The sequence below is a fragment of the Ylistrum balloti genome, unplaced genomic scaffold (assembly GCF_031769215.1).
Source record: "Ylistrum balloti isolate Yb309-2 unplaced genomic scaffold, AGI_CSIRO_Ybal_v1 Utg370230, whole genome shotgun sequence".
Taxonomy (NCBI): domain Eukaryota; kingdom Metazoa; phylum Mollusca; class Bivalvia; order Pectinida; family Pectinidae; genus Ylistrum; species Ylistrum balloti.
In genome coordinates this window covers 711,125-737,368 of record NW_026782190.1, presented here as the reverse complement: position 1 = coordinate 737,368, position 26,244 = coordinate 711,125, and the positions used below count along the sequence as shown (strand labels likewise).

Sequence of the window (26,244 nt, the reverse complement as noted above, 5' to 3'; positions counted from 1 at the left end):
GCCGATGAATTACAATCAAACAAACACATAAACGGTGTAAAATATGTTCATACTATTTGGTTAATTAATGAAAAAAACTGCCTTGAGAAATACTAAAAAAAATCGAGAAAATATCTACAGATACGACGTCAAATTCGCTCAAATCAAAGACCGACATGTGTCGAAAGTGTCACGCATTTCCTTTTCAGGTGACATCCCTAAATCACCGTGGTGCTTGAGTCAGCAAGCAGTGACCCAGAAGTACACATGTATTACACACGGTAAGCAGTTGAATTAGAATGACATTTTTGATGAAAGAAAGAAATAAAAATGAAATCGTGGTGCTTTTTTAATTGTGGGCACATTTTCTAAAGGGTTAGATTCAGTTTTTATTGTTTCATCCTTTTTAAAAGTTAAATCCTTATTTATAAAACAAACTATTTAAATTAAAATGAGTCATTAAAAGAGATAATTTTAAAGTCATCATTTTCCTAATGTAACGTGTAAATATGGAGTTTCAAAATTGCAAGGAGGCGTGGCCTTTTTTCATGATCGGGTTTTATTCACTTGACATGCGACAACAGAACCATTGGCATCCGAGGTTAGATTAAGTAATGGGATAATTTTATCATGTCTGGGTGTATGTTTGACATGTAAAAATGTGTATTAAAGGGATATTTCGCACAAGTTAGGATTTCATAGGATGCTTGAAGGATACGTCGATAATAAAATGTTTGCGTTGCTTTAAGCAGAAAAGAATAAGTTTTAGTGTGAATTTTAAAAAGTAATCAGATAAATAAGTCTTTTGAATGGATAAAATTGTACTACCAGCAGAAATTATAGTGAACAGCAAAGACACTTGTGAGTTTATTCACGCCTTCGCCACTATAACTTCCGGATTTCCCGATGCGCTATATTTAGACCGCATGGGTTGTTAAAAGGTGCCGAACAGCAAGAAACTTTGCAAATTGGACAGAATATCTATTTTAGAAAATAATACACAAATTTGCTAGTGAAATGTATTTGATATTTTATGGAGCATGGATTTAATCACAGTATTTGTTTCGTTTCTGGATGCATGATACGGAATGAAAAGGTAAGAGATATTCCGAAAATGATTTGTTGCCAAATGTTGGAGAAACCCACACGCACTTTTCAGTTGGAGAGTCACATAGTACCCATATTGTGACAGTTCTATGCAGCCAGGTATGAGTATTTGTCATTGAAAAATAGTTCACAGTAACAGATGCACAAACACGTGCCTTTGTTGATATTTTATTTCAGTATATCCTTGTAATCATTCAGTGACCATTTGCTTTCGCTTTGGTTATTGTGAAAATCACAGATCAAGGCACAGCTAGGCTAATCTCAATATAGTCCTCTAGTAAAATGACTTATTCCGATTTCCAGAAAAGCCGTATAAGTATGTAGTACTTTATGCATCAGTTTGGTTATTTCCATAGATCTTGTCTATCTGTCAATACTAAACTATAGACCGATTGTCTCCCCTTCGTTCACAGACTTGACTTCTCATTTCTGAGATAACACAACTACCAAGTAAATATCAGGTCTAATGCCCGCCTGCCTATTATCAGGGGCGTAGCTTTCATAGAAAGAGAAAGCCTGGGTTTACACATTAAAAAAATCCGTGCATAGAGTATGTCGGACAAATTTACAAAACTAAGGTTGAAAATAAATATCATGGGTTTGAAGTTTATTGTTAAGTCTATAAAAAAAAAACTGTGTCAGAAAACGATTCAAAACATCTTTGAAATCATGAAATTCAGACCCCTTGCCTTGGCTTACACATTTCTGCTGGGCTAGCTACGCTCCTGATTATGCTCAGATGGGTATTGAACTGTTTCTCTACTTTTGTGATATTGAAGAATTTAAGTCTGTATGTGTTTTTTTTTTAGAGACTATCTGGGGAATAATAGTGAAAAGATATAATATACATGAGGTTTTTGATATAGAGAATACATAGTCAGTGTGTTAAAATATAAGGTGTATTTTGGAGAGGGTGAAGAAAGACAAAAGTGATGCACCTTTGGCTAGCCACTTTTGTCCTTCTGCCCTGAGCCAAAATACAACTTCAATTTTAAGACTCAGAACATGTATTCTATTTATCCAGCAACACTGATTGAAAATCAGACTATTGAAACAAAAAGATTTGTTGTTCAATCTGTGTTTACCTGACATTGTTTACACTGAATTTTGCCTGATGACGGATGCCAAAATAACTGTTCTATGCATGTGGAAACAAAGTTCCCAATTTCATCGGATATAACAGTGATTTAACAAATTTTCCTAAATCATCATGTTCATTTCATCATGTAAAATCATCTTTTACAACAGCTGTTTATATTTCTAAATGCAATATTTAAGTAAATTCAGAGAGAAATTCTGTCAAATTACCGCACATGCTTAAATACAGCGTTTTTCTGTCACTGTCAAATACAGCAAACATATAAGTGGCATGTGTATTCCAATAACGGTGTGCCATTTGCAGGATAAAAAAATGTACCAGTACATAAACCATTTCTGTTGGAATTAAAAGTTATTAAATGTCACTTTTGGTCATTGTGTCAGGTAAACAATAAAATCTACCTACTAGGGGTATATAGATCTCTCTAAGGAATATTCTTAGTTAAGGAATCTGCCTGTTTCAACTCCAAGAGGGGTGCTCTTGGAGAGAAAGGAGAAGAAGAGACATATGTCTACCAGGGTTTTCACTAATATTATACTTATTTTATGATGGGTATTAAAGTATTAGTATTTGTTAGCCAATTTCATCATGACAGTCTCTGCATTCAAAGGAAGGTCAAGGTTATGTAGGACCGTCAGACCAAAATCACATTGTGAAATCTAATGATGCTGTTTTGTTGATATGAAAATTAAATATTTGGCTTGTCTGCAGGCTTAATTGAGTTTAAAATTGTGTTCCAAATATCCATCAAACAAGTTTATCTGATATCTTATATCTGATATCTTATATCTGATATCTTTTATCTGATATCTTATATCTGATATCTTATATCTGATATCATACATACCACTTATAGCTAAGCAACGTTATGTATTTACAATCTCAGAATTACCTGAAAAATTGTAATAATAAGGATGATGATTCTTTATTTTACAAGTATACTAATCTTGCACATGGTAATATATACTGACAATTAGTCTGGTATCTTTATATATATACAATATGCTGGCAATTTAATATCTAACTTATACAACAGGTTATAGAACCTAATAAAGTGCTATGAGGTTATTGTGATGTATGACCAAAGCCATGTTCAAATTTGGTTTGTTAGATCGGTTCCTTGTGGAATATTCTTCGAAGACTTTCTTGTGAACAAGTAATTAATGGATTCAAACAAATAGTCACAAACACAAATAAAATAAAGACACCAGGTATGAACAAATTTAATTGTACATTTTGGATTTACAGATGGCTCTACTGTACATCTTATAACTCAGTGATATCACATTTCCTTAACTGCCAACTCCGTGATCATTGGTGACCATGGATACCAGCCAAAAGGAGCAAGACCTACTCCACACTGCACAGAGTACCATGGTATGATGTAATGCCAGGCAGTTTGTACATGTCACAGTTGATTCAATATTCAAGGGCCTGTTCCCATTATCACGATTTTCTTCCAAGAATTCATCAACTGACTGACAGACTCGTAACACATGTGTTTAGAAGATGCAGGTTGATGAAAATCATGGGGAATTTTTATGGTCGCCATAGTGATATCATTGAGAAATATTATATTTCTTTCTGTTGGAAGTTGGACGTATTTGATGCTAGCTAGTATTCCTGTTGGTTTTGTTGTTGTATACCTTGCTCTCATTTGAGAACGTGGCATTACTTACTTGGATTGACCAAAGTATTCATGACAGGTGTCGTCGATGAAGAAGACGCTTACTCATCCGGGATGCCTGGTCTTATTCTTCTTGTACTTTTTCAGAAGTCTCGTTGTAAATCTTTGTTTTGTTCATATTTTGCTCTAGTATTATGGAGTTTGAGTTTTATTTATGATTATGTTGTCATGTTTGTGTTTTCTTGATGTGTTTTATATATCACTGGAATAGCTTAGTTAGGAATATCAGTAACAGTGACCTTGTTGTTCAGGAATATCAATAAAAGTGACCTTGTTGTTTAGGAATATCAATAACAGTGACCTTGTTGTTCAGGAATATCAATAACAGTGACCTTGTTGTTTAGGAATATCAATAACAGTGACCTTGTTGTTCAGGAATATCAATAACAGTGGTCTTGTATAGGAATATCAATAACAGTGGTCTTGTTTAGGAATATCAATAACAGTGGTCTTGTTGTTTAGGAATATCAATAACAGTGGTCTTGTTTAGGAATATCAATAACAGTGGTCTTGTTGTTTAGGAATATCAATGTTTAGGAATATCAAAAACAGGGGTCTTGTTTAGGAATATCAATAACAGTGGTCTTGTTTAGGAATATCAATAACAGTGGTCTTGTTGTTTAGGAATATCAATAACAGTGGTCTTGTTGTTTAGGAATATCAATGTTTAGGAATATCAATAACAGTGGTCTTGTTGTTTAGGAATATCAAAAACAGTGGTCTTGTTGTTTAGGAATATCAATAACAGTGGTCTTGTTGTTCAGGAATATCAATGACAGTGGTCTTGTTGTTCAGGAATATCAATAACAGTGGTCTTGTTGTTTAGGAATATCAATAACAGTGGTCTTGTTGTTCAGGAATATCAATAACAGTGGTCTTGTTGTTCAGGAATATCAAAAACAGTTGTCTTGTTGTTCAGGAATATCAATAACAGTGGTCTTGTTGTTTAGGAATATCAAAAACAGTGGTCTTGTTGTTCAGGAATATCAAAAACAATTGTCTTGTTGTTCAGTAATATCAAAAACAGTTGTCTTGTTGTTCAGGAATATCAATAACAGTGGTCTTGTTGTTTAGGAATATCAATAACAGTGGTCTTGTTGTTCAGGGATATCAATAACAGTGGTCTTGTTGTTCAGGAATATCAAAAACAGTTGTCTTGTTGTTCAGGAATATCAATAACAGTGGTCTTGTTTAGGAATATCAATAACAGTGGTCTTGTTGTTTAGGAATATCAAAAACAGTGGTCTTGTTGTTCATGAATATCAAAAACAGTGGTCTTGTTGTTCAGGAATATCAAAAACAGTTGTCTTGTTGTTCAGGAATATCAATAACAGTGGTCTTGTTTAGGAATATCAATAACAGTGATCTTGTTGTTTAGGAATATCAATAACAGTGGTCTTGTTGTTTAGGAATATCAATAACAGTGGTCTTGTTGTTTAGGAATATCAATAACAGTGGTCTTGTTGTTTAAGAATATCAAAAACAGGGGTCTTGTTGTTTAGGAATATCAATGACAGTGGTCTTGTTGTTCAGGAATATCAATAACAGTGGTCTTGTTGTTTAGGAATATCAAAAACAGGGGTCTTGTTGTTTAGGAATATCAATGACAGTGGTGTTGTTGTTTAAGAATATCAATAACAGTGGTCTTGTTGTTTAGGAATAACAATAACAGTGGTCTTGTTGTTTAGGAATAACAATAACAGTGGTCTTGTTGTTCAGGAATATCAAAAACAGTTGTCTTGTTGTTCAGGAATATCAATAACAGTGGTCTTGTTTAGGAATATCAATAACAGTGGTCTTGTTGTTTAGGAATATCAATAACAGTGGTCTTGTTGTTCAGGAATATCAATGTTTAGGAATATCAATAACAGTGGTCTTGTTGTTTAGGAATATCAATGTTCAGGAATATCAATAACAGTGGCCTTGTTGTTTAGGAATATCAAAAACAGGGGTCTTGTTGTTTAGGAATATCAATGACAGTGGTCTTGTTGTTCAGGAATATCAATAACAATTGTCTTGTTGTTTAAGAATATCAATAACAGTGGTCTTGTTGTTTAGGAATAACAATAACAGTGGTCTTGTTGTTTAAGAATATCAATAACAGTGGTCTTGTTGTTTTGAATGAAATTTGAAACACAACAAAATGATGAGCATTACTATTGAAATTTTCTTTGCAGCATTTAGCAGAAATGAAAGATTCTATCACAGAGATAGAAAGAACAAACAACTTCATTTTAAAGAGACTAAATCAGCAACAGGATAGAATGGAAGGAGAACATGTGTAAGTATATCTAAGTAATAAGATTTTACACACTTCAAACCCACTGGAAGGAGAGAGTGGAATCACAAGTTTATTATAGAAAACCTTGAAAAGAGCCAAAAGAGCCCGTACTGACATCAAGGTAAGTTATAAACAAGAGCCCGTACTGACATCAAGGAAAGTTATAAACAAGAGCCCGTACTGACATCAAGGAAAGTTATAAACAAGAGCCCGTACTGACATCAAGGTAACTTATAAACAAGAGCCCGTACTGACATCAAGGAAAGTTATAAACAACAGCCTGTAGTGACATCAAGGTAACTTATAAACAAGAGCCCGTACTGACATCAAGGTAAATTATAAACAAGAGCCTGTACTGACATCAAGGTAAGTTATAAACAAGAGCCCTTACTGACATCAAGGTAAGTTATAAACAAGAGCCCGGACTGACATCAAGGTAAGTTATAAACAAGAGCCCTTACTGACATCAAGGTAAGTTATAAACAGGAACCCCTACTGACATCAAGGTAAGTTATAAACAAGAGCCCGTACTGACATCAAGGTAAGTTATAAACAAGAGCCCGTACTGACATCAAGGTAAGTTATAAACAAGAGCCTGTAGTGACATCAAGGTAAGTTATAAACAAGAGCCTGTACTGACATCAAGGTAAGTTATAAACAAGAGCCTGTAGTGACATCAAGGTAAGTTATAAACAAGAGCCCGTACTGACATCAAGGTAAGTTATAAACAAGATAAGTTATAAACAAGAGCCCGTACTGACATCAAGGTAAGTTATAAACAAGAGCCTGTAGTGACATCAAGGTAAGTTATAAACAAGAGCCCGTACTGACATCAAGGTAACTTGTAAACAAAAGCCTTAACAGCGTTTAAGGTAACAAAAAAGGAAGGATGGTCACCTAAGACAGGTGTTGGCTACAGAACAGTGTTCAACAAAGACAGTTGTTGGTTGTATATGGAGGTTTACTATAAATAGGTGTTGGCTGTCCACCGAAGACTTTTAGTAGTGACAAACAGTATAATTAGAAAAATATAAACCTCACTATAACAGACTGATATTGTCTATCTGGGGGATAGCCAAAACAATTTTCAAGTGTCCTACTCTTTGTGTTTTTATTTTCTTTCCTGTCATGTTGTTTTACATAATTGATATCCAGCCATATTGCCTTTTTTCAGACATCTTGGAGAGCTGACAGGTACGTGAGAAATCTTGTAACAATACTAGTATGTTGATGGTAAATTCACATTTCACATATCTCCAAAACTATGATTTACATCAAGAGTTACTCTTGCTTTTAATATATAAAATATACACAGGTTATCATTTATATATATGTATGACACTGGTTAGCATTCATCTCACCTAAAGGGCTTGAAATTTCTCATCTAGTCCCTAAAATAACCCTAATTTTATATAAGAAAAGTGCTGGGCATCATGATCCAATCACAAAGCAGGATTTTCTCTAATTGAAATTTCACCGATTGATTTATTGGGTGGTAACAGTAATTTTTGTTCTCTTTGTTGAATAATACTGTATATACACATGCATATGCTGCAATAAGGTTTTGCTATTAGGGACCATAACAAGGGAAAATTCATCTCTATTTGTAACTTTTCTTTACCTGGCATGTAAATGTTTTACCAGAAACTAACAAGTCACTGTTATGTATTGTCAGCTTAACTCACCAAACTATAACCTGACTTGAAGTAAAACAATCTGATTACCCAATCGATGTCATTTGTAACAAATATTGATAGAAATTTATGACCAATTCAACAAGTGACGTTTGGTAACCTATTTATTGACCCTTGGATTAACTTTACATTGCAATAAGATGTGCAAATGTAAAGTATATGATAGTAATTGACTTGACCTATGACCTTTAGTGACCTATATATTGACCATTGGCATAGCTCTAAATTGTAATGATTTATGCAAATGAAAAGTATGTAATATTGATTGACATGAATTACCTATTGGGCCTGTGACCTTAGATAACCTAATGAACAAATGAAAAGTATGCAATTTTAATTTATGCTGATGAAATATTTGACCTGTGACCTGTGGTGACCAGTAGATTGACACTTGGCATATATTTGTCGTTTTAGAAAACAACATATCAAAAGAAAATTGAATATTGTGTTAAGGAGATATTAACGGAAATAAAGTGTAGACAGGAAGGAAAGTTTCTTTATATTAGCACATTTTGAAATAGTTCATGAAGATAATTAAACAAAATTTCATATGTCTGCAAATAATGTGTCTTTACATGAGCAATAATTACCAGATCAGTTTAGTGATCGGGCTTATAGGCTGCTATATATCATGCAGTACATAATAATCACATACTTATCATTCAAGATAGAAAATATAAAGCCCATGAAATAGTAACATGTGAAGTATATTTTGACATTGCATGGCTGTGTATTATGTTCAGGGACATTGATGGAGAGACTGCAGAATTTAGAACAACGGGAACAGAAACAGGATGCAGAGATGCAACAGCTGGTGAAGACTGTGATGGAGCTTGGAGAAACCCTCTCCAGTATGTGTACCAGAATAGACAGCATTAAGTCTGCACTGACTAAAGGAACCTTGGGCAAAGACCGTCACAGCAAGTGCAGAGGACGTCCTGGTACACACCATAAACAGGAGAAATCTCAACAGTCTGATGAACCAAAGCATTCCTTGTCAGATCCAACTGAGGGGAAAAATTCAGGTGAAGCCAGGAAAGGAACAGACATAGTTTTCACAAATGATCCAGGTGATGGTTCCCAGCAGACTCTGCCATCTGAGACAACAACAATGGGACCAAAACAGGTTTCAGAAATTTCAGAAAAATCGCAGGGATCAGAGACACTACTTCAGAAAAACATTGTTAAAGATGACCCCATGAATGGGAAAACATTAGAACCCTTAAAAGTATCAAATTCAGGTGATAAAAAAAGAAATGAAGAAGAAACAAGTAATTGTAATCAGTATTCTGATTTATCTCGAGTCAGTGGCCCTGATACTGAACAAAATGTTGAATTTCCTAATGTTTGTGACTCTGGTCCTAGACAAGCACCTGAATCTCCTGATGTATTCCAAGTTAGTGGACCTGGTCCTGGACTAGAAGTTAAAGTGGAAAATAGTGTAGAAGGACATATCTCTAATGGTACAATCAGTGATGAGATGTGGAATTCTGTAGTAGAAGCTGAATCAGACAAAGGTGAGGGGAAAACACTACTGTGATACTAGGGAAGGATTCAGTTGTAAATATTTCACGTTTTCATTTTTCTTTTAAAAATGATCTCCTTTATCTATTAACAGAAAAAATTCTGTAGTGTTTGAGGGAGCCATCTTTTGTGGTTATATAATGTATTATCATTCTCTCTTGATGTTTTTGTGTTTCTGTGTCGTACCTACTTCACAAGAAAGTCTACTTCAAAGAGAATTTTGGAGATCATATACTTTTTACCTGAACTGTAAAAAGATATGTTATATTCAGATTCTGACGATAAAGGTAGTGGTTATTTTGGAAAAATGAAAAATTTACGATGCACTGTATATTTTTATGCAAACATAATAACAGTTTTATGCTTTTGATTTGAATACACAAATTCTGTTTTGTGTTTTTTTTTTCAACATAAAAAGACTGCAGATAATGGCAATTTCTGTTTAGTGCTTTTAACAATTATAGTAAATAAGAGTGTTGTCTTGTGTTGTTCATTAACATTTAATAGTCATTCTAACCATTATACAGCCAGGGAAAGTCAACTCCCTTACGGTGACGGGATAGACACTGTGTTTTTAGTCGACATTTCTGAGAGTATGAAGGAGAATGGTCTACAGCAAGCCAAAGATGCCATGAACGAAATATTAGATTGTAAGTAATTCATTGTCTGTATTGTTGTCTGTAACTTCTGGTTACAAATATTACACCAGCTGCCTAAGTATATATAAAAATTGTTGGTTGTTTTGTATGGTGCTATGTAGAATTTGGCTGAAGTGAACATGAATAGAATAGAAGTTCTTATAACACAGCCAGTAAAAGAATAGAGTGTGATGTTTCTGTGACTACACGGTCACCTTCATCAGACAATTGACCCATGTGGAGTGTACTTACACTGATGTACGTAGTGTACGAGATCTACACGGTCACCTTCATCAGACAATTGACCTGTGTGGAGTGTACTTACACTGATGTATGTAATGTACAAGATGGTACAGAATTGACTAACTTTTTCGACTGCACTGTAATTCTATATACACTAAGGTTGAAAAATAGAATGTCGAGATGGTAAACAGATTATAGACAAAACAATACTCAAGATAGTAACAATGTACTGTAGTCTATTGGGTAACACTTTGTTTAACACTTGGTCACAGAATCAGGAATTCTTGATTGTTCAAAGATTCATATGATATTCTTCTGAACTTTTGATATTGATTCCAGTAGTTATTATTACATAAATAAAAATAAGAGAGGATGTCCTGTATTTTTATTTCAGTTCCAACTGTACAGTCACACTCCTCATGTTATGGTGGCTTAAACAGAAATGTAATGTCACAGAATTGATATTAGCTGTAGAGGAAATCAATTTAAAAGCTGAGATAGACCAAATATGTTATGTCTCTCTCTCTGTCAATGTAAAATGTACATATCTCATATTATAAAATGCATTGTACTTTCTTTTCAGAAATATTGATTGAAAACATTTCATGTTAAAGATAAGTATTTATAAGGTTGTCATCAATTGTTTTACCATCATGATTTTTCTACTTTCTCATTTGTAATACTTTGTTATGTTTGATTAATAATGATATCCTGATTATTTCATTGTCTTAATATGCTAACAGGGTTGGAGTTGGTTGCAAAGGAGGAGCAAATGGAGGAAAATGTTGGCGTGGTAACTTTTGGTCACATCACCCAGTGTAGGCATTACCTAACCAAGGACTATCAGTCTGTAAGGGAATGTATTGGTGAGTTGGCATGGTAACCTGTGGTCACAGTGTAGGCATTACCTAACCAAGGACTATCAGTCTGTAAGGGAATGTATTGGTGAGTTGGCATGGTAACCTTTGGTCACAGTGTAGGCATTACCTAACCAAGGACTATCAGTCTGTAAGGGAATGTATTGGTGAGTTGGCATGGTAACCTTTGGTCACAGTGTAGGCATTACCTAACCAAGGACTATCAGTCTGTAAGGGAATGTATTGGTGAGTTGGCATGGTAACCTTTGGTCACGGTGTAGACATTACCTAACCAAGGACTATCAGTCTGTAAGGGAATGTATTGGTGAGTTGGCATGGTAACCTTTGGTCACAGTGTAGGCATTACCTAACCAAGGACTATCAGTCTGTAAGGGAATGTATTGGTGAGTTGGCATGGTAACCTTTGGTCACGGTGTAGACATTACCTAACCAAGGACTATCAGTCTGTAAGGGAATGTATTGGTGAGTTGGCATGTTAACCATTGGTCACGGTGTAGGCATTACCTAACCAAGGACTATCAGTCTGTAAGGGAATGTATTGTTGAGTTGGCATGGTAACCTTTGGTCACAGTGTAGGCATTACCTAACCAAGGACTATCAGTCTGTAAGGGAATGTATTGGTGAGTTGGCATGGTAACCTTTGGTCACGGTGTAGGCATTACCTAACCAAGGACTATCAGTCTGTAAGGGAATGTATTGGTGAGTTGGCATGGTAACCATTGGTCACAGTGTAGGCATTACCTAACCAAGGACTATCAGTCTGTAAGGGAATGTATTGGTGAGTTGGCATGGTAACCTTTGGTCACAGTGTAGGCATTACCTAACCAAGGACTATCAGTCTGTAAGGGAATGTATTGGTGAGTTGGCATGGTAACCATTGGTCACAGTGTAGGCATTACCTAACCAAGGACTATCAGTCTGTAAGGGAATGTATCGGTGAGTTGGCATGGTAACCTTTGGTCACAGTGTAGGCATTACCTAACCAAGGACTATCAGTCTGTAAGGGAATGTATTGTTGAGTTGGCATGGTAACCTTTGGTCACAGTGTAGGCATTACCTAACCAAGGACTATCAGTCTGTAAGGGAATGTATTGGTGAGTTGGCATGGTAACCTTTGGTCACAGTGTAGGCATTACCTAACCAAGGACTATCAGTCTGTAAGGGAATGTATTGTTGAGTTGGCGTGGTAACCTTTGGTCACAGTGTAGGCATTACCTAACCAAGGACTATCAGTCTGTAAGGGAATGTATTGGTGAGTTGGCATGGTAACCTTTGGTCACAGTGTAGGCATTACCTAACCAAGGACTATCAGTCTGTAAGGGAATGTATTGTTGAGTTGGCATGGTAACCTTTGGTCACAGTGTAGGCATTACCTAACCAAGGACTATCAGTCTGTAAGGGAATGTATTGGTGAGTTGGCATGGTAACCTTTGGTCACAGTGTAGGCATTACCTAACCAAGGACTATCAGTCTGTAAGGGAATGTATTGTTGAGTTGGCGTGGTAACCTTTGGTCACAGTGTAGGCATTACCTAACCAAGGACTATCAGTCTGTAAGGGAATGTATTGTTGAGTTGGCATGGTAACCTTTGGTCACAGTGTAGGCATTACCTAACCAAGGACTATCAGTCTGTAAGGGAATGTATTGTTGAGTTGGCTGGTAACCTTTGGTCACGGTGTAGGCATTACCTAACCAAGGACTATCAGTCTGTAAGGGAATGTATTGGTGAGTTGGCGTGGTAACCTTTGGTCACAGTGTAGGCATTACCTAACCAAGGACTATCAGTCTGTAAGGGAATGTATTGGTGAGTTGGCATGGTAACCATTGGTCACAGTGTAGGCATTACCTAACCAAGGACTATCAGTCTGTAAGGGAATGTATTGGTGAGTTGGCATGGTAACCTTTGGTCACAGTGTAGGCATTACCTAACCAAGGACTATCAGTCTGTAAGGGAATGTATTGTTGAGTTGGCATGGTAACCTTTGGTCACAGTGTAGGCATTACCTAACCAAGGACTATCAGTCTGTAAGGGAATGTATTGTTGAGTTGGCGTGGTAACCTTTGGTCACAGTGTAGGCATTACCTAACCAAGGACTATCAGTCTGTAAGGGAATGTATTGGTGAGTTGGCATGGTAACCTTTGGTCACAGTGTAGGCATTACCTAACCAAGGACTATCAGTCTGTAAGGGAATGTATTGTTGAGTTGGCGTGGTAACCTTTGGTCAGATGACACATTTTATTTTTTCACAATTTAAGAAGGTTATTGTATGGCCAATATCACATTAACCTGATGAAAGCTTGTGAGTTTGTGATGCTGTTTATCAGATACCTGGCAAAGGAGGTTTTTTTTTTCATTATTTTCAGTCTTACTTATGTGAAAGAAAAGATGTTATGAATCTTCATTTTGTGTTGTAGATGGTCTGTGTGCTGCGGGATCTTCACCGCTGTATGGTGGCCTCGATATGGCTCTGGCATTATTCAAACACAAAGGTAAAATATTTAGCATTGACATGTTTCAATTCTGAGCAGCATTCACTATGTACATTTCAACACTTAAGTATGATTTTTGTTCACTGGTTACATGTAACTGAAATGTCCCATCTCAAAATTTTGGGGATAGGTTTTTGAAAGGTTTCTGAGTTCAGAAGTATACATCCCATACCTTTCTTAGTCTTATTTGGTGTGTAGAATCAGACGAGGACTAAGATTTGATTTTGTATTTTTAGAAGAATGCCCTGGAATTTTTTCCGTCAAAATTCACTTAAAATATTTTGGGAGTTTTGATGTCCATAAGAATACATCAAACATCTGGATTTTTCTGAAAATTTCCTCTTGCTATGGTCTTCAGTTTTCCCTTTTTTTTCTTGTTTAAATCAAAACTCACTCAAATTTTTAGGGTAAGTTTTTGAAAGGTTTTTAAGCCTGTATTTATACATCCCATATCCCTCCAATCGACTATGTCAGTATAAGGATATCAAAAGAGATAGGCAGCCATTTTTGTTTACATTGGCGACATATACTGGTAGGTGTATTCCTACACCAAAAACAATCATTGAAAATTGCAGTGTGCATACACTATAATTTTGTATACCGATGATATTTAGATGAAGGCAACACAGAAAGTAGATGGAAATGGGATTAATGATTTAGCAGATGTTAATTACACTTGTTTTTACATGTTGACACCTTAAAGTTAGGAGTTTTTGTGTTTGATATTTATATGTGTATACTTGCACCATTTCAGAAACAGACATAGCTGTAATCTTAAATAATTAAATTTTTGAAATTTTATTCTTAAACAAAATTTGCTAAGAATTTTCGTGAAAATTAGCTGATTATGTTATTACAGGTTATGTAAAAATGAATTTACAGGTGATGCTACCACTTTGGTGTGTAACCACAAAATTTCCCCTCGGATAGTGTTGCTAAGTGATGGCCAGGCAACTGATCATCACTTACTTGGAGGACAAGATGATAGGAAGTCTCCCATAGAGCCACAGGTGATTACTAAAATCTAATGATTACAAGAGATTGCTTACTAAGACTGGACAGGTGAAGTTTCTAAATTACTATGATTCTTGTATTAATATTTTCATTGCATACTTTCTTGATCCTTTCTCTTGTCACATGATCAGACAATCAATAAAACATGGATGCTTGTAACTGTCATTATAATGTGATGTCTGTATGATAAACTGTTATTCTTTACCTGTTTTTTTATGTATATGTCAGCATTTATTGTGATGGTGGTGTTTTGTGATTTCAGACAAGAGAGAAGATTCTAACATTTGGTAGAGAATTAGCCGAAAGGCGGATTCCAATATATTGTGTCCCTATTGGAGATGATGTTAATCAGGTATTTAATGTTTTTCATGCAATATAAACCTATCAGAACTCTTAGACTAAAAGAATTTGTTTTAAAAATGTGTCCTTATTTAGGTTGATAGTGAACAGTGATATTTTGAGCTGTAAGAAATGTGTTTCATCAGAGTTTAATTAAAATATTGAGATTTTCATGTTAAGTCTGGTGATTTTATGCACAGTTTAGGAAGTTTTTTTTTCAATAACCTGTAAATTGGTGTTTAAAATTACAGTATAGTTCAACTATTGCAGTTAATTACATTACAGAAACTGCTTGTTTATTCAGATATGGAATAGCTCTTCCTGTCAATGTTGTTTTTGGTCTTGAACCAAATGCAAACTCTTGCAAGTGTTCATAACCTTTTTGTGTCAGTCATAAACTCATCCCAGACTTGCAGTCTTTTTCATGTTTGTTTTGGTACAGAGTTTGCTAACTGACCTTGTCACGACAACATTTGGTCTGATGGTGTCTCCAGACGAGGTTTTCAGGATAGGACGACACAACAATAATCTTGTGAGCACCCATCACTATAATTTACAATTCATTTGAATATATGTTTGTTGTTTATTTAGTTATTGGGGTTATTGTGAAAACTCCATAAAAGGAACTAGCGTTTGATAGAAGATATTAATTACCTTGTGCTGATAACAGGACATTTTAAAGGGAAAGCAAGATAGGTTGTAACTGTATTTTGAGTGCACAAAATTCTGTTGCATAAACCATTTACTTTTTTAAGTTCATAACTAAATCTATGAAATGTTCAAATGAATCCTTTTCCAAGAGGTTACTTTTTTAAGTGTCTAAAATGTTCAAATGATACATCAGGGGGATTTCATGGATGTGTGTTATTAGTTATGCTTTGTTGTAGGCCTGTGTACTGAGGATCAAAAAGATAATTCCCTGCGATGGATTGGATAAAACAGCCCTTGAATCAGTAGTCAAAACAACAGGAAAAACGTTTTCAGCAGATGACTTGGTCAGTAGACTGAATTTGTTACAGATTCTGTGGCTTTGTGTGATATTTTAATGTAATGCCATCAGAATGTAGAATCATGTTTTTTATTATTGGGGTTATTAGTTAACCGTCATGATGGTGGGCTATTCAAATCACCCTATGTCTATAAATAATTACTGTTATCGCTATTTCCTGAGAAGTACAGGTAAGATATTTTCATGTTTTGGCGCCCCATATTTGGTCCTTAGTTGTGCTCATTAGATTTTCAGACTGATCAGAAACATAAAAACAAATGACAATCTTGGACTTGGTGAAGATTATTATTGTTAATTTTGAAAAGGAATTTTCAAATTTCAAATATAGGTAAGACCAAAAACAGAGGAAAGAAGAGATGGTAGAGATATTGGGTGGCAAGATCCCTCTGGGATCTCTTGTCCCAAATTATGACCCTAATTTTAATGAAATGAAATAAAATGAAATTAATTTTAATTTATCTTTAGAATACTATTGATATTCAACATTCATAATTTCAATCATTCCTCTTTAACTGCCCCCAAGAATAGGTGGAAATTGGGTGCAGTCAGTGAAATACACCTGTTTGAGGTTTTAAATTTTGAGCTTGCAAAATTTCCCCTTCAAAATATGTTTGACAAGTTATCTTAGTCACAATGGATTTCTTGGAATATTCACTTTGCAGATAGGCATATGAAACATAAAACTTACTTTAGTTAAAGTATTAAGTTGACTATAACTTTTCATGTGCTTATAACTTATCCTTTGCTTCCTCACTTATATATGGAGCGATGTGTGGTGTTTGTTACAGGAGGATATGATAGCTTTACTTGGTAATCCAGCATACCAGGAGACAGTAGATGAGGGCTTCAGCTTTGATGACCTTCAGGAGAATGACCCCAACATGCCTCCTATTGGGACAAGAGTTCGACGCGGACCAGAATGGAAGTGGAAAAATCAGGATGGCAATGGAGTTGGCACAGTTGTTGGTCACGGCAAAGATGGTGAGTCTTATCATTGGTCACAACAAGAATAGTGAGTCCTTTCAATGAGGGTCAAGGCAAGGACGGTGAGGGCTATTATTGGGCAAGACAGGGATGGTCAGTCTTATCAATGGTGGTGAAGGCAAGGACGGTTAGTCCTATCATTGGTCATGATAAGAATGATAAGTCCTACTATAGGTCACGACAAGGAGTCCTATCATTAGTCATGATATGAATGATGAGTCCTACTATAGGTCACGACAAGGAGTCCTATCATTAGTCATGATAAGAATGATGAGTCCTACTATAGGTCACGACAAGGAGTCCTATCATTAGTCATGATAAGAATGATGAGTCCTACTATAGGTCACGACAAGGAGTCCTATCATTACATTAGAATGGTAAATTGTGTGTAACTGGTATTTAGGCTTTGAATGTAAAACATGTATGAATATTTGACAGAGAAGTTTAATTTTCAAGATTGAATGTAGACGAAAATCTTTTGATAAAATATACTTGCAGGTTCAAAATGTATTTTTGTTGATTAAATGTGCACAAGAATGTTTTAAATCAACTTTTACCATGTAGATTTTGACAAGAATTCTTTTATTGTGAGATTTCATCTTTACTGAAGTTAAATACTGATTTGGAATACAGACAATATTTCTTGTGTTGACCTACAGGTTGGATAAAGATAGAATGGGACTGCTCAAACAAGGGGGAATATCGCTATGGTAACGATCAGGCATTTGATGTAGTGGTTGTAGAAGAACCACGACTGCTGACGCAAGAAGAAACCATAGCAACAGGATGTGTTGTCTGTCGTGGTGAGGCTCAATTTTGGCCTGGCATTTAGTAAACCTGTATTATTCTGTCAGATAAGATTACATTCTGGTATGCAGTGTACCATTAAACAGCAGTGGATCTTCACTCAAAAACAGTTAACGCGAGCCTTTCCATGATGGTTTTCAAAAAGAAATTTTTAGGTGGTCCTGATAAATTCAAATGGTTTGCTTGATGAGTGAATTTGATTTTTTTACTAACAATGTTTGTTTCTTTTCTATATAAGATTTTTGAACCAAGTCTGAGTAGTTCACGACTATTTGGCAAGCGACAATGAAAAACAAAATTGTCACATGTTCCAGTGATTGTCCCTGTAACTTGATGATAAATATCAGCTGCTTAAGATTCATGACAGTTTTATGTCAGGTAGATGTTTCCACCTCTAATTTGAAGATTTTGTTGTTGCAGGGATAGATTGGGAGTATGATGACCAGGATGGTGGTTTTGGAAAGATAGGTACCGTTTATCACACAAAACCTGATGGGCAAGTCTGGGTAGGTGAAAGGTCAATACATGACGTATGTTAAATTGACATAAACTTGTGTGAATTAGTAATTGACAGTCAATTAAGTCAGTGAAGTGACCATCCTATATACATATGGCAAAATGTCACTTTTTGGATTCAATTTTACACTTCATTTGCAAATCTGAACTTATTTTAGATCCTAACAATGCTAAACAATGTTTCCTACTACATGTACATGTTATATATACACTTTTCTGCATATTCTTTGAAAATATTACCTTGTTCGTCCTTCGAAATAAGTTTTACTGTGTATGTAGAAGAACAATTAGCATATGAGATTTTTTTTTCTTTTTTTCAAACAAAGGTAAGATGGCCGAATGGTCACAGAGGACAATTTAAGTATATCGCAACTCTCAGACAGGATGTGGAAGTATGGTAAGCAATTATCATAAATTAGGTTTTTGCATGTTAATGTGAAAAGTATACCATTCATTGGGAAAATCCTATTTTCAACTTTTATAAAACATTTTATTCTGTACAGTTAGCATCATTTTATAATATTATAGTTTTTCAAAATTCTGAATGTGCAACTAAACATTATGAATAAAAAACTGTAAGACCTTCACGCTGAGAAAATCGCAGATTACTTGTGAAATACTTGAGCATTGGTACAGTATACATTATGTAGCTCAATATGGACACAGCATATTGTTTATCCCATCAGTCTCTGTAGAGATTGGCATGAATATAACTTTCAAGAAAGCAGCACAGGAAATATGAGTAGTGAATCAAAATTAGCTGTGAACATATTTTCATGATGTTACTGGGTAATTTAAACTCAACAATATATACTTCTTAAATCATTTAATTGAAATATATTGCCTTTGAAAATTTTGAAAAATTTTTATACAAAATTTTAATTTCTTTTAAATCAGTGACCCATTTGAGGTACATCAAATTCGAGCTAAACAACAAGCTGAACACAGAATCTGTGTGCAGGCTGAGGAAGGGGCCACAGGAGGGGTATTTCTAGCATCTAGATCCAGCAGTTTATCAGAATGTCCATCTGTTCCGGACATACCACATGACGATGATGATGATGATGATGATGATGATCGTCTTGAAGTTCCATCAATGTCAATCTATGATATTATGCAACCTTCTAAAGGCCTCTCAGATGAAGAAGAGGATGAAGAGGATAAGGATGAAAAAAGATGCATAGAGTTGTCTCTGGTTGAAGCCATGAACAGAAAAAATGAATCTGCCACAAGTCTTCCTCCCCGAAGGACTGAAGGACCCGAGGCATTAACTGAGCAGTCGCCTTTGGAAGATTTGAACTCCATCACAGTGAAGGAAACAGAAGGTCATGTCACAGCAAAGGAAACTGAAGGTAAAGTCACAGTGAAGGACACTGAAGGTCATGTCACATCAGTGAAGGAAATAGGTCATGTCACAGTAAAGGACACTGAAGGTCATTTCACAGTGAAGGACACTGAAGGTCATGTCACATCAGTGAAGGAAACCGAAGGTCATGTCACAACAGAGAAGGAAATAGGTCATGTCACAGTGAAGGAAGCTGAAGGTCATGTCACAGTGAAGGACACTGAAGGTCATATCACAACAGTGAAGGAAGTAGGTCATGTCACAGTGAAGGAAACTGAAGGTGTTGTCACAGTGAAGGACACTGAAGGTCATGTTACAGTGAAGGATGCTGAAGGTTCAATACTACATGACCTTGATACTTCAGTCTATTCTAGTAACCAGCAGGCAGACACGCCATTCCAGCTTCTTCCAGATGTAAAAGGTCTTTCAGGCAGTTTCCAGAGACACAGTTTAGACGATGAGAAAGTCAATTCTTGTACATCAGTGTTGCCCAGTCAAAACTACAAGCCAGTCAGCAGTGAGAATTTTGATGGTGACAGTGCAACACATTGTGAAAGAAATGAAATAACACACACTGTTGCTGGATATCAAAGTGACAGTCAAAGCATCAGTCTAGAGGATTCTGTAGAATGTAATGAATCCTCTAACTTTGGTGTTCCCTTGTCACAGAGTACACCAGGACCTGAAGCAGTGGGGACACTCCGTAAACCTGAAGCTGTTGCCTCAGTTGGCACTCCAGTCACAGGAAGCTCTGGACATAGTGAAGCTGTCAGAGATGATAACCTTGATTTTACAAAATCAAAATTTAGTTTGACGGAAGAGCAGAGAACATATATATCTCATCCCACCACAGACTTGGAAACATCTAAGATTAAAATGACCCTATCCTCAGAATCTTCAGTATTGACACAGTCTCCCACAGACTCTCCTTGTAGCTCCCTCAGAGGACGAACGATTGCAGTAGGAGCTGACAGCATCAGAAACCTCTCTTCCGGCACATCCAGTTTGATATCAACATCTCGAAGTCAGGCGAACACCAGCCTTGATGTTTTAAGTGGTAAATTCATATTTGTCATTACTCAACCTGTAATTACAATTTTTATGAAGAAACAGATCAGTTTAGCTCATCAGTAAGTCCACTTTTGGGTTAAGATGTCTGGAATAGTGTATAAAACTCCATACCTCATTCTGACATTAAGCAGTTTTAATAGCTTACCCTATTTTTAGAGGTGCAGTGTTCATCACCACTATAGGTCTTTAAGTACCTTAAGACTTGGGGTTCATGATATTTGACATTCATGTAACTTCAACATTGGAAAACTGAACTAATTAGAATACAAAAATTACAGAGAAAATTTTACTTCCTTGGCTCCAGCAGATCTGTCCGTGTTTTTTGTTGTTCTTTCTACTTATATACATGTCACTTTTACCTATGTTTATTACAGAAACCTTTTCGGACACTGCTTCTCTGATGTCGACATCGACAATGTCATCCACAGATGTGATATGGCAATGGGAAGATAAGCAGAATGTATGGCATGCCTACTCACCAGAGCAGAACCAAAAGATAGAGAAAACCAGGAAACGAAGCCCCAAAGGCACAGTGGTGGTGTCCATCAGTGGAGAAAAGTATGTATACTTACTCTGATTAGTGATGTGTAGTCATCATAGTACGAGAAATTTGTATGTCTGGAAATTTCACATATTTGAATCACTGACAATTTGGGATATTTAATAGCAATTAAAGACAATATCCTAGTCGCAGATTTTTGACTATAATTAATAGTCGTAATTTAGTTGAACAGTCAACAAGATAATGATATCATTTCTGAAATAACAGTGATGTGTAAGTCACAGAATTTAGTTTTCTGCTAATAGGTCATGTTATTTTGCAGTTTTCACATCAACTAATTATTTTTGTAGGTCATTATTAAAGTATCTATCTACTTCCAAGTCTGAGGTCTTCCGAATAAAACATTTAACATCACCTACACCATATAGTAGGTTTAAATTTTCAGATTACATACCTACTAAAATGGTTCAGTATCAGTATGAATTACTCATTTTATCTAAAGTAAGCTGTCAGCCATAGATAACATACAATGATTGTGTAACTTTAAACTTACAGTTACCGTGTAGCAATGTACAAGGGCATACAGATTCATACTGTCACTCGGGCAACCAACAACATCAGGTGTATAGGTAAGTATATTGTTACTAGGACAACAGGTGAATAGGTAAGTATACTGTCACTAGGACAACATCATATGTATAGGTAAGTATATTGTTACTAGGACAACAGGTGTATAGGTAAGTATATTGTCACTAGGACAACAGGTGTATAGGTAAGTATATTGTCACTAGGACAACAGGTGTATAGGTAGGTATATTGTCACTATGACAACAGGTGTATAGGTAAGTATATTGTTACTAGGACAACAGGTGAATAGGTAAGTATACTGTCACTAGGACAACATCATATGTATAGGTAAGTATATTGTTACTAGGACAACAGGTGTATAGGTAAGTATATTGTTACTAGGACAACAGGTGTATAGGTAAGTATATTGTCACTAGGACAACAGGTGTATAGGTAAGTATATTGTCACTAGGACAACAGGTGTATAGGTAGGTATATTGTCACTATGACAACAGGTGTATCGGTAAGTATATTGTTACCAGGACAACAGGTGTATAGGTAAGTATATTGTTACTAGGACAACAGGTGTATAGGTAAGTATACTGTCACTAGGACAACAGGTGTATAGGTAAGTATACTGTCACTAGGACAACAGGTGTATAGGTAAGTATACTGTCACTAGGACAACAGGTGTTTAGGTAAGTATATTGTTACTAGGAAAACAGCTGCATAGGTAAGTGCACTGTCACTAGACCACCATCATCAGATTGTGGGCTGTTCAAATCACATTTCATTCATGGTCCATAGTTGTTCATCTATCCTTAAATAAGTTATGAATTCCCTATTTCTAAGGAAGTACTTGATAGATCATCCTCAAATTTCATTTGTAAGTTCCTCTTGCTCCCTAGTTGTACATTATCTCATTTTGGGATTGACAACATACAGGAAAACAAAATCTCTGACAAGCAGCCATCTTGGATTTTGACTGTTATTTCTTTAGAAGAACAAGATGATTTTTTCTCAAATTTCATTTTTAGGTTTCCCTTGTTGTGCTCTTTTGAATTTTTTGGCTAGTAAGAGGAAAAAAAATGGCTGAAAGACCACCATCTTCGATTTGGCAGTTAAAGAATTATATTGCTGTTTTTAAGAGGAATTTTACTATTTCATGTATGATGTAATTAAGAGCAATAAATAGAGGAAAGACAGGAAGGGAGAAGATTCAAATGTTAAATAAGAATCAAAGATCAAACGAAGGTGGGTGCAATGATCCCACCAGGTATCTCTTGTTCCTTATGAATTTGACAATGTTAATAATGGGATCTTATGTCATGGTTTCATCACGTCTTATATATGCTTGTTATTTAGTTCTTAATCTTTAAACAACATGATTATTTCTACTTGCAGATAAACCTAATGATGTTGCAAACCTTGGCGATGTAGAGACATGAAATTCAAGTTTAATCTTGGCAAAGGATGGTTGGACATATGACACCTCAAAATCAACCAATGCTAGTCAAGCAGGTCCTGGATACTTAAGAGGTGACTCCAGATTCAATTCTAGTTTAAAGTTGGTATTCTCAGTAAACGTTTCTTTGGTACTCTCAAAAAGTGAACTCTAAACAGTCGAATGTTGACAGTGGTCAGACATGACTAAGTTGTGTTTAAGCAGGGTATGGTTTTCTTTTGGGTCCATCTTTCAAAATGAAACATTTTCCCTTAAAATTGACATTATAAAAAGAACATGTGAAAGAGTTCATTGATAATTATAACTGACCTGTTTTGAGATTATGTACATTTTTGTAATGTACATGTATGACTGCTCAAATAGGAGTTTGTATTATTAGTCATAACATGAATATCACTACATTGTTTGTATAAAATGTGAAATATCAGTATTTTGCTGTGTTGAGATGTCATCCGCGACTGGTAAAATAAATTTTTCTAGTCTAGATCATGTTTAAGACATAGTGTATATAGTTCCTCCTTGGATTGCTGTCTGCTTGGTATACAAAAGAAGATTTCACACTGACATGCACTTCAAGATTTCTTCAATCTAAATTTTGAAAAATTGATTGAAAGAGACCACAAATATACAGGATCTGTTCTTGTAGTAGTCATACTAGGTTAGTAAGGAAATGTTATTCTGGTGTTAATCATGTGTTATAACAGCATTTATTTCAGTTTTTGTTATGCATTTGATTTGTTAATGTTTGTGTATGATCACAAGTGTAAATAATGTAATATATCCTGTAGCAATTGTCATTGCCAGACAGAAATTGATAGTGATATCAGAATATGTTTGATTTGGTCCTCCACACTTCGATTTTGAAACCTGTCAAAATGTTATTTTTCTGAGTTTTATGATAAAAAGTATCATAAATTTGTTTTCATTTCATACGAAATTTTATGAAACTTTTCTCAAAGTTTTAATATTTGCTTACCAAGGGTCATAAAAATAATAACTTCAAGACTTGTTTCATAAAATCTTGTATGCATGGAAAACATTTATGACATGGGTGTATTACAAAGTGTAAAAGGTAAGATGAACTATGTGAAATAATACAGGGACATCTTTAATCAGAGATTTGTTTTAGTGGAAAAAAACATGTCTCCATTTATTAGTAAATAAAGAAATTTAACTTACTGAATTGTATTGTAAAATTTGCATTTATTTGACCTTGAGGTCAAAGTTGCAATGATCATTGACACCTCAATGTTCTGCATTTCATCAATGGGTGGTAATAGTGAACAGCAACATTCATGAGTAAATGTCTTCATACTTTAAAAGTACTGGCCAGACAAGAAATGTAAAGTTTTGAACATATATATAATCTTGAAGAACCAGATAAAGCCAGCACTGATATGTCTCCCTTCATTCCCTTTCCACTTGATTTAATGGCTTTATCACCCTGTGTTTCAATCCAGAATGATGAGATTAAAGTGTCTTAACCAAGGACATACGTATAGACCAGTTCATTTCTTAGCTTTCTGAGACACACAAAGCACCATGGGTAATTTGTGTCATAACAACATACCTTGAATCTTCACTTTATATTATGTAGACAAATGCTTTAACTGACACCAACCCCTACCACTTCCTTCATTTGAAGAGGAGACATAATAAACAGAATATTGGATATAATGAATATTGGAACAGAGAAGTGAAATAACCATAAGAATAGGTACTAAGAATGGCCATCACACCTGATGTATAATATTCACTCATTCATGAAAAGTAGTTTATTTTTGTACTATCGACTTATGGAACGATATGTAACAGTATGGTGATGATTGAATAGTTATTTGTGGTATGTAAGAGAAAATAGTTTGTTATAAATCTACTGGGCTTTCAGGCAATTAATTACATTCTGAACATAATATATATCAATAGAGTATGTACATGTTTATATTGTATGTTTTTACCAATTGCTACTTTATATTTACTTCATCTTTGTTAAGCAATTGCTTTGTATATTAAACCTATGCATCTCAGTTATCAGGTATAGCAATGGAATAAAAAAAATAAAAATGAATTCTCTGTTTGTTATAATGTGAGCAAATTAGAACTCTATATTAAATCGGAGGTATTGATTTCTTGGATTATTTACTAAAGGGGTGTTTTCCTCTCCCAGAATGCCAACACATTGGTGTACTGAAAACTTTAATAAACTGTAAGAATTTTCGAGTTTGAGTTGTAAATGCTACAATCACATATGATCCAATATCAAAGATTGCTGACGAAGAGAAATGTTTAACTTTGAAGTTTGTAACTCATGATCATCAAGAAATTGAAATAAGATTTTCTTAGATTATAAACATGTTCAATATTGTTCCAGCAGCCATTTTGACTTTGAAGATTGTTCCCAATTTGCTTGAAGCTTCATGACCAAGTTCCATACGGATCCTAGTTGTTATTAGCAGGCATTAAATCTGCTATTGTAGCCTTTCAGCAGACAAGATATGAAAGTCAGTAGAAGGGAAAGAGTGAAAGTAGAAGTAAGAGAAGGCAGATTGGATAGGGAGTTAACTGTTGTGTTTTCCTTTGACTTAATACTGGTACTATATTTTAGATATTGACTCTGTATCTTAATATTATACTAACTTCATCTTATTACTGGGAAAACAAGACACACCTCACAAATTGCTGGCATGAGATATGATGATTTAGTATTTCTGGAGTTCATATAATCTCCAAAATATATATATTTGAGCCCAGGTGTCCCAATACAGTCTATATGATGTATATAGTATACCTATATGCATAGAGGCATTTTGTATGTGTACGTGATGTTACTATGCATGCACAATATGCTGTTTACAGGACTGTGCCCACATGTCCACTGGAACGTGTGGTATGTTGTTGAGCCAGTTCGACGTTCGAAATCAACCAGAATGCATCTCAACACTTTAACACCTGCATTTACATTGCATGCTTATTGCCTTCTATCAATCTATTCATTCTGTCGCTG

The 26,244-nt window shown here is 35.2% G+C and overlaps 1 protein-coding gene across 1 annotated transcript; it reads left to right on the top strand.

Moving 5' to 3' along the window:
* The first annotated feature begins 1,000 nt into the window (after positions 1-1,000).
* LOC132551979 (uncharacterized) lies at positions 1,001-25,283 on the top strand. The gene is made up of 20 exons (XM_060216122.1): positions 1,001-1,075; positions 3,434-3,562; positions 6,050-6,153; positions 7,328-7,347; positions 8,591-9,364; positions 9,899-10,021; positions 10,996-11,118; positions 13,547-13,621; positions 14,504-14,631; positions 14,898-14,987; positions 15,417-15,506; positions 15,862-15,969; positions 16,772-16,964; positions 17,627-17,770; positions 18,195-18,280; positions 18,617-18,687; positions 19,188-20,692; positions 21,081-21,264; positions 21,764-21,837; positions 23,180-25,283. Exons 2-20 carry the CDS (start codon positions 3,509-3,511, stop codon positions 23,221-23,223), a joined length of 3,990 nt encoding a protein of 1,329 aa, XP_060072105.1. The 5' UTR covers positions 1,001-1,075; positions 3,434-3,508; the 3' UTR covers positions 23,224-25,283.
* The last annotated feature ends 961 nt before the right edge of the window (positions 25,284-26,244 follow it).

What these genes read in the sequence shown, in the direction of transcription:
- LOC132551979 (XM_060216122.1), top strand. Translation starts at nt 3,509, where the DNA reads ATGGATACCAGCCAAAAGGAGCAAGACCTACTCCACACTGCACAGAGT. An exon ending in CATGAACGAAATATTAGATT is followed by an intron (nt 10,022 to 10,995) that starts GTAAGTAATTCA and finishes ATATGCTAACAG; the next exon opens with GGTTGGAGTTGGTTGCAAAG. An exon ending in GTGTCCATCAGTGGAGAAAA is followed by an intron (nt 21,265 to 21,763) that starts GTATGTATACTT and finishes TTAAACTTACAG; the next exon opens with TTACCGTGTAGCAATGTACA.